This window comes from Solanum stenotomum, chromosome 3, assembly GCF_019186545.1.
Source record: "Solanum stenotomum isolate F172 chromosome 3, ASM1918654v1, whole genome shotgun sequence".
Classification (NCBI taxonomy): Eukaryota; Viridiplantae; Streptophyta; class Magnoliopsida; order Solanales; family Solanaceae; genus Solanum; species Solanum stenotomum.
Genome location: NC_064284.1, coordinates 58,504,211 through 58,516,067, shown reverse-complemented (window position 1 = coordinate 58,516,067; position 11,857 = coordinate 58,504,211). Strand labels below are relative to the sequence as shown.

Here is an 11,857-nt window from a genome sequence, read left to right as displayed (position 1 = left end):
TACATAAATAAGCCAATTCTTTAACGGATGACATAGATAATTCTTTTTTCAAAGTTTGATGAAATATTATTTATTAATATATATATAGAGTCCAACAAAAAGTACTGGATTCAATTGAATTCGTAACAATAGATCCGCCCCTGTCAGAAACCAATTTACATTCCAGAGTATCTTCTACCTTATTCATTAGTACTTGTAATGCCTTCATAGATCTATTGCTTTATGCAAAAGGCTGCAATTTCTTGAGTTAACACGTCAAAGTTCTTCTTTTACAGTCATTTGTTGTTGTTCTTTATTTTACAATTTCTGTATCTTTGAAGATTTGATAAAGTTAAAAAATACTATGCTTTTACTTTTGTTTGATTTTTCACTTTTGTGATTGCAGTGGGGTCTAAATTTCCAACATTCTTTTCGTAGAATCCACTTAATAAAACCTTTAAACAGCTGTATCCTGTATGAAACTTTAATTAAGACAATTGTGTTGCTCAAATGATAATAATATCAAAATCTCAACTTTTATGTCACTTTACTATGTATACAAATGATGAATAAATATAAAACTTTCTTATCTAAGCTAGCTCTACACAGAAATAAGGAATTTAATCTTTTTACCTTAAAATGATCATTTTGTTTTTGACAGTATGCTGCAGCCTCTTATTCTTATTATGTGCGCGTTACGTGCTTTGATGGTTTGACATGCATATACTCCGTTTACTGTTCCTTTGTTATTGAGCTGCACGATTTAATGCTAATCTAACTTGTGCCTGTCGTCCTGCAACATTGTAGCAATTGTAACGAACTTTGAGATCCTAGCATCAAGGTGATGAGCTATCGTCATCCCAACTCCTATCTTGTCTCGCATTGTATCTGTTTAAGACTGGTAATGATGCAGTTGTAGCTATTCTGAATGATCTAGCAGCACCAACCATTGTTCTATCCTGCATCATTCCAACATCTTTGCACACGCTATCCAATATGCAGAGGAAGTCTCTTACAATCAGAAATATTCTGAGAGGATGAGCTTCTTCTTTGGCAGCATCGCCATGGAAATATTCTGTTACCTCTTTGACCATCGACAAAGCTTTTCTTTCTTCCGCCTTGATCCTCACAATACCATCTTCTGCCTCCTTTAGAAATACTTTCATTGACTCAAAGAAGTTCCCTTCCATTCCTGTCTTTTCGTACTGCAAAACCGACCTAACTTTAACAAGTCCTGCCTCAAGCTTCGATACGTAGCCACTTAGGACATCCGAGTCCATTCCTGCTGCTTTTTTGACATTGCAAAGTTCTCTGCTTAATCCGGCAACTACCTGCAACCCTTGCTTCTTGAATTCTTCCTCTTTGAATTTGATATTTGATAAATTAGCAAGGTTATTATCGTCCGAACTCAGCCCTTCTGATCTGATAATCTCCTGAACCACAAAGTGAAGCAAGGTTGTCTTTCCATCTGTTCCCTTTATATCTATTAATTTCAAAAGAGTTTCGAGTTTGAAAGCTCTTGCATCACCGCGGTTAGTGCCAACATTCATGCGGTTTCCTGCTCTCAGAACAGCTTCAAGGAGTTTGAAGAATAGTCTGCTGTTCTTCAGTTCTTGACTTGCTTCCTGTTGAAAATTGGCTCAAATTTACCAGTGCAACAAGTGTCGTAAAGATTCTTAGAAATGGCTCATCAATAGACATTAAAATCAAATCCAAATTCAGTCACAAGATTACTGATATAAAATTTTCCGCATAGTTAAACTTTGGGAAGTCAGTATATAATGAATGTGTTTCATCCTAATCAAAGTCAAGGACGTAGCCATGTGGGAGCAAGGGGTTGGCGGAAAAGTTACACTATATATTCAATGTTTAATTATTTTCTATGTATGAATAGAAGATGTTGAATCCTCTTAACTTCTTCGTATTTTGAACTCCCTCAATAAACATTCTGGCTCCGCCACTAATCAAAGTAATCTATGTATGAGTTTTAAAGGACTGATAATACCTCAAGTGTCTGGAAAGACTTCCTCAAATCCTTTACTTCAGCATCAAAATTTGCTCTATACAGCATGGCTTCTACTCTTTTGAAGGCAAATGGAATATCAAGAATAGCCTTGAGGAATCGTTCTGCCGACCCTAATTTTGAAGTGTCCCCATTGTAATCTCTTAGTTTTATCTCTTCTTCCTTTGTTGGAGCCATCTTGACCAAACTCTCGAGAAGTTCAGGCCCCAATCCTTCTGCACTTCCTGTTGTCATCAAAATACATTCTCATCTATATGAATTTTGAAAGGAATACTTTCCATGACGATCAAAATAAAATTTAGCCATCATGTAAAATGTGTTTCATGACAAAGATATTTTCTGGTGTTTGGTTTACTAGAAAGGTAAACCAAACAAACATCAGAAAACATTTTTCACGAAAAATGACTTTTGTAACACCAGAGCACACCTTATTAATGCAGAGTAGAAAATTTCATATCATACCATCTAAAAGGGATTCAGAGACTTCATCCTTTGTTACATTCAATGCTCTCAACATTATGGCAATGTTCTGTGATTTTTTCGGGTCAAGAACTCTGTTTTCCTTCTCAACCGTAGGACGGACTGATTTCTTAGTGACTTCATTTGGTACTGAATTTACAGAATTACATCCAAAGAGTGACTCCATCATGTCTTCATTTAATCTGAAATACATATAAAGATATTTATGATTTGAAACTACATGTCAATACTGAGCAAAATAAACATATCTTTGTTAATCAACTTACTGGAAAGAGCTCGATTTCAATTGATCCCACACTGTTGCTTTCTCAGAAGTCGCTCGTACTTTGTCCCAATGTAAAGGCTTCAACCTGGGCTTTGATTCATCCGTAGTGTCGGTATCATGTATGGCTTCTCTTCTTTGTTCTTCCAAATGACTTCTCTTCTCACTCACAACATAACCTGATCTTGGTGTGGGACTACTTGATTGAGGCTTTACAGATAAAGAACTTCTTTGTGATCGTTCAAGCAGAGGTGGCTCAATAGAATTGGAGACCTAAACACAAAATCATCATAACAGTAACTTAAACTCATTTCATATATTAATGAGACACAAAATAACCCTCTTTCTAATTCAAAGAAATATATAATATAACCCTCTTACCCTTGAGCCAACTTTGCCTCCGAGTGCTCGAGAGGTTGATAGTGGAGGTGGAGGTGGTGGAGGAGGTGGGGGAACTGGAGCTTTTGATGTCTCTTGTAATTGGTTGTTTGGTGATTTGAGCCTGGACATATCTGGTGGAGGAGGTGGTTGTGAGAATTTCACTCTTTGTGGTACATAAGTTAGTGTTGGCTTCTTATGCTGCTGCAATGTAACTTCTTGTGATGGTGGTGGAGGAGATGGTGGTGAAGTTTGCTTAACTGATGGTACAATTATCGCTCGTTTTATATCAGGAGATGAACACGAAAGAGACAATCTAGGGGATGTTCTCTTTGAATGAGGAATCGAGTTATTTGATCTTGTCATTATGCTAGTACTACTACTACTAATATTATATGGTTTGTAAATTTTGGTTTCGTCGTCATCAGATGAATTTATTATGGCAGGAGGAGTGAAAAATGTAGGATTATTTCTCAATGAGGGAAGTGGTTGGAGTTCTGGACTTGGTCTATACCTATCTGATTTCTTAGCAGGACTCAATTTCCTGTAAGGGGAACTATTATTAGCAACAATGGATTGATTAATTTGGGTTTGTGAGGCTGCTGCTGATGATGATGGTTCAACAGTACCAATGTAAAGAAAATTAGAAGGTGGCATTCTTGATTCTTCTTGAAAACTATTGGTGTTGTGGTTACTAACAAGTTTTTGGGTTTCATCTGGGTGTTTTGTTTTGTGTTTGTAGATGTAGAATCCCAAAGCAGATAGCATTCCAAGAGTAACAATTCCAACAGAAACTGCAATTGCAAATTTCTTGGTTGGGTTTGTTTGTTGAGGAGCAATTGAGTTGTTTCTTGAAATTGGTGTCCCATTTGGTTGAATTTGTTGTTGGGGTTGATCTGGGGTTTGTACAGTTGGGACTTCTGGGAAAAAAGGGTGATCTGGGGTAGGGAAAATGGGTTCAGAATTGATTTGTGGTGGAGGGGGTGGGGATGATGAAGTAGATGGAAAGAGGGGTTGATGAAGAATTCTTCTGGTTAAGGGATTAATGTCAATGAGATGTTGAATTTGTGTGTGTTCTGCTGCTGCTGTAATAGAAGATGTAGTGATAACAATTAGTACTAATAAAAAGTTGTAAATGGGATGAGCTCTCATTGTGTTGTTGTTGTTTTTCTTCTTCTTTTTCTACAATTCATCTTCTTGTGGTTTTTGTTTCCAATTTCTTGAGATGGTAGAGAGAAGCTTCTAAGAGCAGCTACACTTTTAAAAGGGGTGTGGTGGAATCAAGATTTGTGCTTCTAGTGAATTTTGGAATAATAATAATAATAACAAATAATTATTAAAATTAAAAGAGATATTGTGATGGGGTTAAAATTAAAGGACCACGTTGATGTCCTTTACGGCTTGTTTGGGTGATTTATACGTGTCGTTTCATAATTTATTGTATTGTATAATTTTGAAAGTTAATGATCGAAAACAAATTAAATTACTACTTTTTCAAAAGTTTTACAGTTTGACTATCCATTATCCTTATTGCTCTTCATATTAAAGCACACATCGATGATAAGTTGATCAAAATATTATTCTCACATGATAAAAAGTATGTGTAGATCGACTCAATATTGAAGTGTGTTTTAATATACAAAAAGTGATAGTTTAGATTATGAAATTCGTGAAATGTAGTCATCAGTCGAATGACCTAGAATTCATTTTCCCTCAATATCTTCTGAGTCGAGTCTGTCACATATGAATTGCCTAGTACGATTTACATTTTCTGTATAATTTGCATGCTATTACATAATGAAGATTTACCTAGTGTGCACAAGGTGGTCGCCACAAAGTGTTATAGCGATTGCGAATTATTCATGTATTTCAGAAACAATTCGTGGACAGGTGATAAAGGACACTTGAATAATTAGAGGTTATTGAGTATGCACTTTCAAACACCTCAATTTACAAAATAATTATCTAAATTCCTTCTAAATTTATGTGTCATGTCAACATCAAATTAAATTATCTAGACATATGCTCTCAAATTTTAATACTTACTTAACAAGTATAGTATGGAAAAAAAGGTTGCCTTGCATTTAAATTGACCGTTACTTTAAAATGAATGTATTAATACTCCAACTAGCTTTGTCATTTATTAGTGGTGACTTTGTGAGTGGGGATAGTATAATTTTATTTTTTTTTGCATAAAATAAAATAGAGAGTAGTAGCCCACATGATTAATTACTGTACCCGTCAAAAGCTAAATCTACCTAACCATATTTTCAATTTTCGGTCTTTCGTATTTGGATTGACTTAAAAGTTAGTTAAATATATTTTTAAATCAGTTTTTAAATTCTAAAAATATTTGATAAATATAAAAAATAACTTTAAATAAGTCAAAAATGACTTATAATAAGTCAAAAAAACAAAAATAAATCTCCTCCTATTTTTTATTTTTTTTGACTTAAAAATCATTTCAATTTGACCTAAAAACTATTTTTTAAAAGTCAATCCAAACTGAATCATTTTATATCAACCTACCTATTTCTTATCAGCTGAGTTATTTGGCCTGGTTTCAAATTAATTCCTTTATTAAAAGATTGTTATAATTGAAACACACATCGATTTCCCTATTTTTTGTGTCCTTGCAAATTATTTGATCTAGTTTCAAATTAGCCGTTTATTTAATATTGTTATAATTAAAGCATGTATAATTGACCTGATTTCAAACTATTTGCTTATTCAATAGAACTAGTTAATTACCTTGAATGATTATAGTAAATTTATTGTGTTCTCGTTATAAATCTAATTCTAACAGGTAAAATATAATTTTTAAATATTATATATAAATATCTTTTTTTTTTTCGGATCAGTTCCAAAACTCATGACAATACCAATTCAAAAATTCGTTCAAACATCCCAGGCCAAAAGTTTGATAGAATATGTTTTCTATTATATCTTGATCATATCGATTGTATTCCCTCCGTCTCAAATTGTGTGGTAATTTCTAAAATGTTTAAGTCATCCACGATTTCTTAAAGTTTTTTACGTGATTTACTTAGACACTTCAACTCAACATTATATCTATCAAACACTAACATACAATTAGTTCATAAATTTAGAATTTAGTAAATTTTTTAAAAGAAATTTAGAATTATAAATTGAAGTTTTTTATTTTCTTACTTTTAAAAGAACTTTATTTAATATGTTAGAAGTTTTAATTAAACTATTTAAATCTTGTATTAATAATATAAATATAAATATAAATAAAGTTCTTAATAATAAGATCTATTACATTGTATTGTAAACTCATAGCTAAAATCCCCTTTACTTAAAATAATCTTTGTCAATATAAATAAACAGTATTATCAACCTATGGAAAAAAATTGTATATAAAAAGAATTTTTTTTGAGATATTTACCCAAATTTTATATGTTTATCTAATTATTTTGGATAGGTACCTTTCTAAAACTTTTCCTAAATACTAATATACATTTTTTAAGTGATACATGTTGCCAGACAATTATCATTTTACATCAATATATGCATATTTGTGAGAATTTTGGGTATACCAATAGTGTTTTTTATTGTTCTTGAAATTTGTCTGGAAATTGTTCTTGATTCCTCACTCTTTATGCAAGCCCTTTTAGCTAATTTTTTATTTTTTGCCCCCATAAATTTTCATTTCTTGGACTAACTCAAATCTTACCATTGCACATAATTTATTACATGAATTTATCTTTGTTGTGGTCAATGCAGAGAGATGTGATATATAGTTACTTGATCCATATTGTTGACTTATGTTATTTTGGATAATGACAAACATGTATCGCAGGGGCATCAGGAAGGGACACGATTGATCCACTAAATTACTAAAGAAGTGGATGCAGTAAATCAAGGATTTGAATGATTCTCCAAAATCAATTCAATCCACAATTAAATCAACTCTAATGGAGCCAGAAAGGAAAGAGCAAAATCCAACCGTCAAGATAGCAAGAAAATCATAACCAGCAATTCAAAGATATCCGATAGAAAATCAGTCAAATATCAATTCAAAAATATCAGATAGACAATCAAATCAGCCAAATATCAAGACTACAAAAAAATCTTAAGATTAAGAAAAGGAAGATTATCAAGATCACAAGAAGATCTACAAGAAAATTAAGAGGGAGGTGAATTAAAATTCCTTTAACAGGAAATTTGTGTATAAACTTACGATTTAATTCATACTTATGCATAAACCATTTTTTATATACATTTTATACAAGATTAATATATTATGTATGATGATTCTTTTCCAAATATATATTAATCTAATTGACATAAATATTTTCAAAAATGGTTTACGTTTGAAGATTTTCCAAAAAAAAATATCTCGTTTCTTGTATATTCTTTTTTCCAATATACAAGATTAATATATTGTGTAAAAATTGTTACACAATTCTCGAGAGTTTGAAGTGAAATGGTATTTCCCTTTTCCCTTTTTTGCGGGTTCGTAATTTGAGTAAGGGTCTTTCACATATCTAAGGGCTTTTATGAACTCTCACCTTTTTTTTTNGGGGGGGGGGGGGGGGGGGGGGGGGGTAATATTTAAAAACTGTTTGGATTGACTTTAAAAAAATAATTTTTAAGTCAAAAATAAAAAGGTAGAGGAGATTTACTTTTGATTTTTGACTTATTTTAAGTCATTTTAAACTTATTTCAAGTCATTTTTTACCTTATCAAATACCTTCTTAACTTATTTTAAATCATTTTTGACATTTTTTAAAAAATATATTTGTCAAGTACTTTTAAAAGTCAAAAACTAACTTAAAAGTAGATTTGACCAATTTTTAAATCAATCCAAATACTCCTCTTAATTTTGCGTAATTTTTAACGTTTTCTTCTTTTTAGAGTCACTTTTCTATTTTATCTAAGTTTATAATAATGGGCCGATAAGCTCACCATCAAATTTGCTTCATATTTTATAGGATAACTACAAGATATGTTTCATACTCTATTAGAATTTACGAGTCGGAGATTTGAATATGAATTTGCTTTCAGGGTGCACATCGGTCGGTTCGGTTTGGTTTTATGTGTTATTGGTTCGGTTTATCGGTTTTCAGTTTGTAAATACGTCAAACCAATAACCAAACCAATAACATATTTCTTATCGGTTTTTGGTTAATCGGTTTATGGTACTTAACGATTCGGTTTTCAGTTTAACCAATAAGAAAATACTCATATATATTATATACACGATAAGAAAATTTTCATATAAACCATATGATTTTTCCAGCATTTGGCATGAAAGTAATAATCATAAAAGTAACAATCATTTTTCTTGCAAGTTTAGACACTAGACACATTCAAAGGAAAAAGTGTGAAAGTAACAATCGTTTAACCATTAACAAAAAGTGTGAAAGTAACAATAAGACTAGTAAATTTAGTATACTCTTATTGGGTTATCGGTTTAACCGTTAACAAAAAAATCATAAAATCGAAAACCGAACCAATAACCTAATAAAAATTTTTGCAAAACCGTTTAAAAACCGTTTGCCCAATAACCCAATATCAATAAACCAATAGTGTTTTTTTCGGTTCGGTTTATTGGTTAAATCGGTTTATGCACACCCTACTTTCAATAGATAATAATTTATCCCTAAAATATAAATTTAAATTAAATAAGCTTCAAAATAAATATCAAATAACTGAATAAAAAGCAAAAAATAAAGTCTTTACTTTTGTTTATATTTTAGTGAATCTATTGTTGTAGGAGTTAGGACTACACAAACAGACAGTGTAATCCTTTTCATTGCTCACCGCGCACTCTTATCATTAATGCTTTTGTGATTATAATATGTATACTTCTTTTCCGTCCAATATACTTGTAAAATATTTTTTATTTTATTTTTGATAAATTAAGAAAAAATATTTTTTTCTTATTATATTCTTAAGTCGTTATTAACATTAAGTTAATCTCTTTAAAAATATAGTGAGTAAATATATTTGGTAGCTTATTGATTAATAGAGATAAAACGATAAACTCATTATACCAATTATTATTATTTTCTTAAAGGTATGTCAAGTCAAAATTTGACTAGTAAAAAGGAGAGGCTGGAGGGAGTAATAAAAGTTTTAGTCTTCTTATTTACTCTCTCTATCTAATAATAGTTGTCCAATATTTGACTTGACACATTTTATGAAACAATAAAAGGAAAATGGTATGAAAAATACTTTAACTTTGACCAAAATTGCTGTTACGATACCAAACTTTATGGAGGGCCTTTTACCCCCCTACACTATTTAATAGTGTATTTTAAAAGTATATATGTGCCCACGTGGACACGTTACTATTTATAGTTATGCAATATTTATGATGTCCACGTGGACATATATATACCTTTAAAATACACTATTAAATAGTGCAAGGGGGTAAAAGGTCCTTGGACAACAATTTCGGCCAAAGTTCAGATATATTTCAGATCTTTTTCCCAAACAATAAATAATAAGGGTATTGTATTATCTTTTGAATATATTAAATTTAATATTTTGAAAAATATATTAGATATTGAATATTATTTAATAGTAAGGGTAAAATATAAACAAAATGATAAATTATATCTTGATTTTTCAAACTGGACAAGTATTGTTGGACAATTACTTTTAGTATTGTAAACAAGTAAAGATGGACAGAGGCAGTGGCGTAGCCAGACATTTATTTATGCTTCAAGATTTCAGGAACCTTTGATGACTAACAACAAGAAATGGAAAATAAGAGTAGAATCAAACGAGTTATATTAAAAGAAATTTATAAGGAACATTTTCACTTTCAGTACCTTTATGGAATAAATAAAAGAATTTTCTTACTAACTTTAAATTAAATAATTAATTTTAATTATTTAATTATTTAATGAAAAGAAAAAAAAATCAAAAGTCAAATAACAGATTTATTAACTATGATTAAGAAATTAATTATGAGCTCTTTTGAAAATATAAAAAAGTCTAGTCAGGGGAATCAAACCCGCGCACAACAGGTTGCAAAGGACTTAGCTTGAGCTGAACAACTGAAGCCACTGAGCTAAGAAACTTTATTATTTTGTAAAGGTGTCCAAAATGTGTTATATAACCATTTAAAATATCATTTTACTTATAAATACTGTGTAATTCTTCAACAAAGAATGTCTGATTGGACACCCTAGGTTAAGGGTAACTACGCCCCTAGAAGGAGGGAATACTTGTGCATCTTTAATAAGCAAGTGATTTCTTAGATTATATCCCTCTATTCCTATTCATATGTCGTCTTTATTAAAATTTGAAGTTGCTTAATATTTGTCGTTTCACAAAATCAATGCATAAATTACATTATTCTTTTTATTTTACCATTTGAATGTTATTTGCCTTGAAACTAGAAAGTATACATTTGCTCAACGTAGAAAAATTAAGTAACCAATTCATATTTATTGGTCAAATTAGTTAATCAAAGTAAATTAATTCATATTCATGTATTGAAAACTTGATTTAAAGAGAACTCTAAATAAGGATACAATGATAAACTTATCTAGTTTCTTAAGGGGCACAAACTAAAGTGGTGACAACTAAATAGGAACGGAGGGAATAAGTAAGTTACAATTAAGGGAAATTCCATTACTTTATACTTGTTATTTTACAAAAAAAATATATGTTCATTAATACTTGTCACTTTACAAAAACAATGTATAAATGATCATTTTCTTTCTATTTTACCCATGAGAGTTATTAATCTTAAAAGTGTGTATTTAATCAACATAGAAAAACTAAATAATTAATTCATGTTCATTGATCTAAGCAATTAATCAAAATAAATTAATTCATGTTCATTTATTGAAAACTTGACTTTCAAGCTTGCACAAATAAGTATACAATAGTAAACTTACCTAGTTTCTTAAGGAACGTGAAACTTAAAATAATGACAACTAAATAGAAACAAAAGGAATACTCTCTTCACTTTATATTAATTATTTACATTATTAAAACTAATTATCTAAAATTACTTATTAATTCATACAATTAAAATAAAATTAATTATATTTTTCTCATTTTATTCTTACCATATAACTTCCTTCCTTATAGGAATTCTTTCCTCTTTTTTCTGCCTGGCATACTTAATTCTCAAACTACAACTGTCATTATCAAAACCTGTTAGAAATTTAACTCATAAATTCACAATTTGTCTACATTCTCTCTTAGATATCTTACGTTATTAATAATATACTTCCTCCATTTCTGTTTAATATATATATGTTTATTTCGTGAAATCAATATAGAAATATATGATTTTTCTTATTTTATCATTAGACTAATAGTCATGAAAATATATATTTAACCAACATAGAAAAATTAAGTAATTAATTTATATTCATCTATCAAATTGATTAATCAAAATAAATTAATTATGTTCATTTATTGAAAACTTGACGTCAAAAGAACACTAGATAAGGATACAGTAATAAACTTACTTCATATCTCAAGAGTGCGAAACTTGAAATGGTGACAACTTAATAGGAACAGAAGGAGTACTTCATTGCTTGGAGCAGCAAGGATAAATTTGAAACTCCAGTCCGAGTTTTGGGCATGAAAAAATTAGTATGTTGGAAGCGTTATTCAAAAAATTAAAATAATAATCAAAATTTAACTTCTTGTTTTCTAAAACATCAAAAATTGATTATGTACAATAATAACATAATATTTATTAGGTCACCGAACTTAATAAATTGAAACTGAAAGGA

At 30.2% G+C, this 11,857-nt stretch overlaps 1 protein-coding gene across 1 annotated transcript; it reads right to left on the bottom strand.

Annotated features, from left to right (window-relative positions):
• Nucleotides 1-449: 449 nt before the first annotated feature.
• LOC125858265 (formin-like protein 6) lies at nt 450-4,402 on the bottom strand. Its single transcript, XM_049537985.1, has 5 exons — nt 3,126-4,402; nt 2,749-3,017; nt 2,465-2,664; nt 1,985-2,226; nt 450-1,604 (listed from the first exon to the last, which is right to left on the bottom strand). Exons 1-5 carry the CDS (start codon nt 4,272-4,274, stop codon nt 816-818), a joined length of 2,649 nt encoding a protein of 882 aa, XP_049393942.1. The 5' UTR covers nt 4,275-4,402; the 3' UTR covers nt 450-815.
• Nucleotides 4,403-11,857: the final 7,455 nt, after the last annotated feature.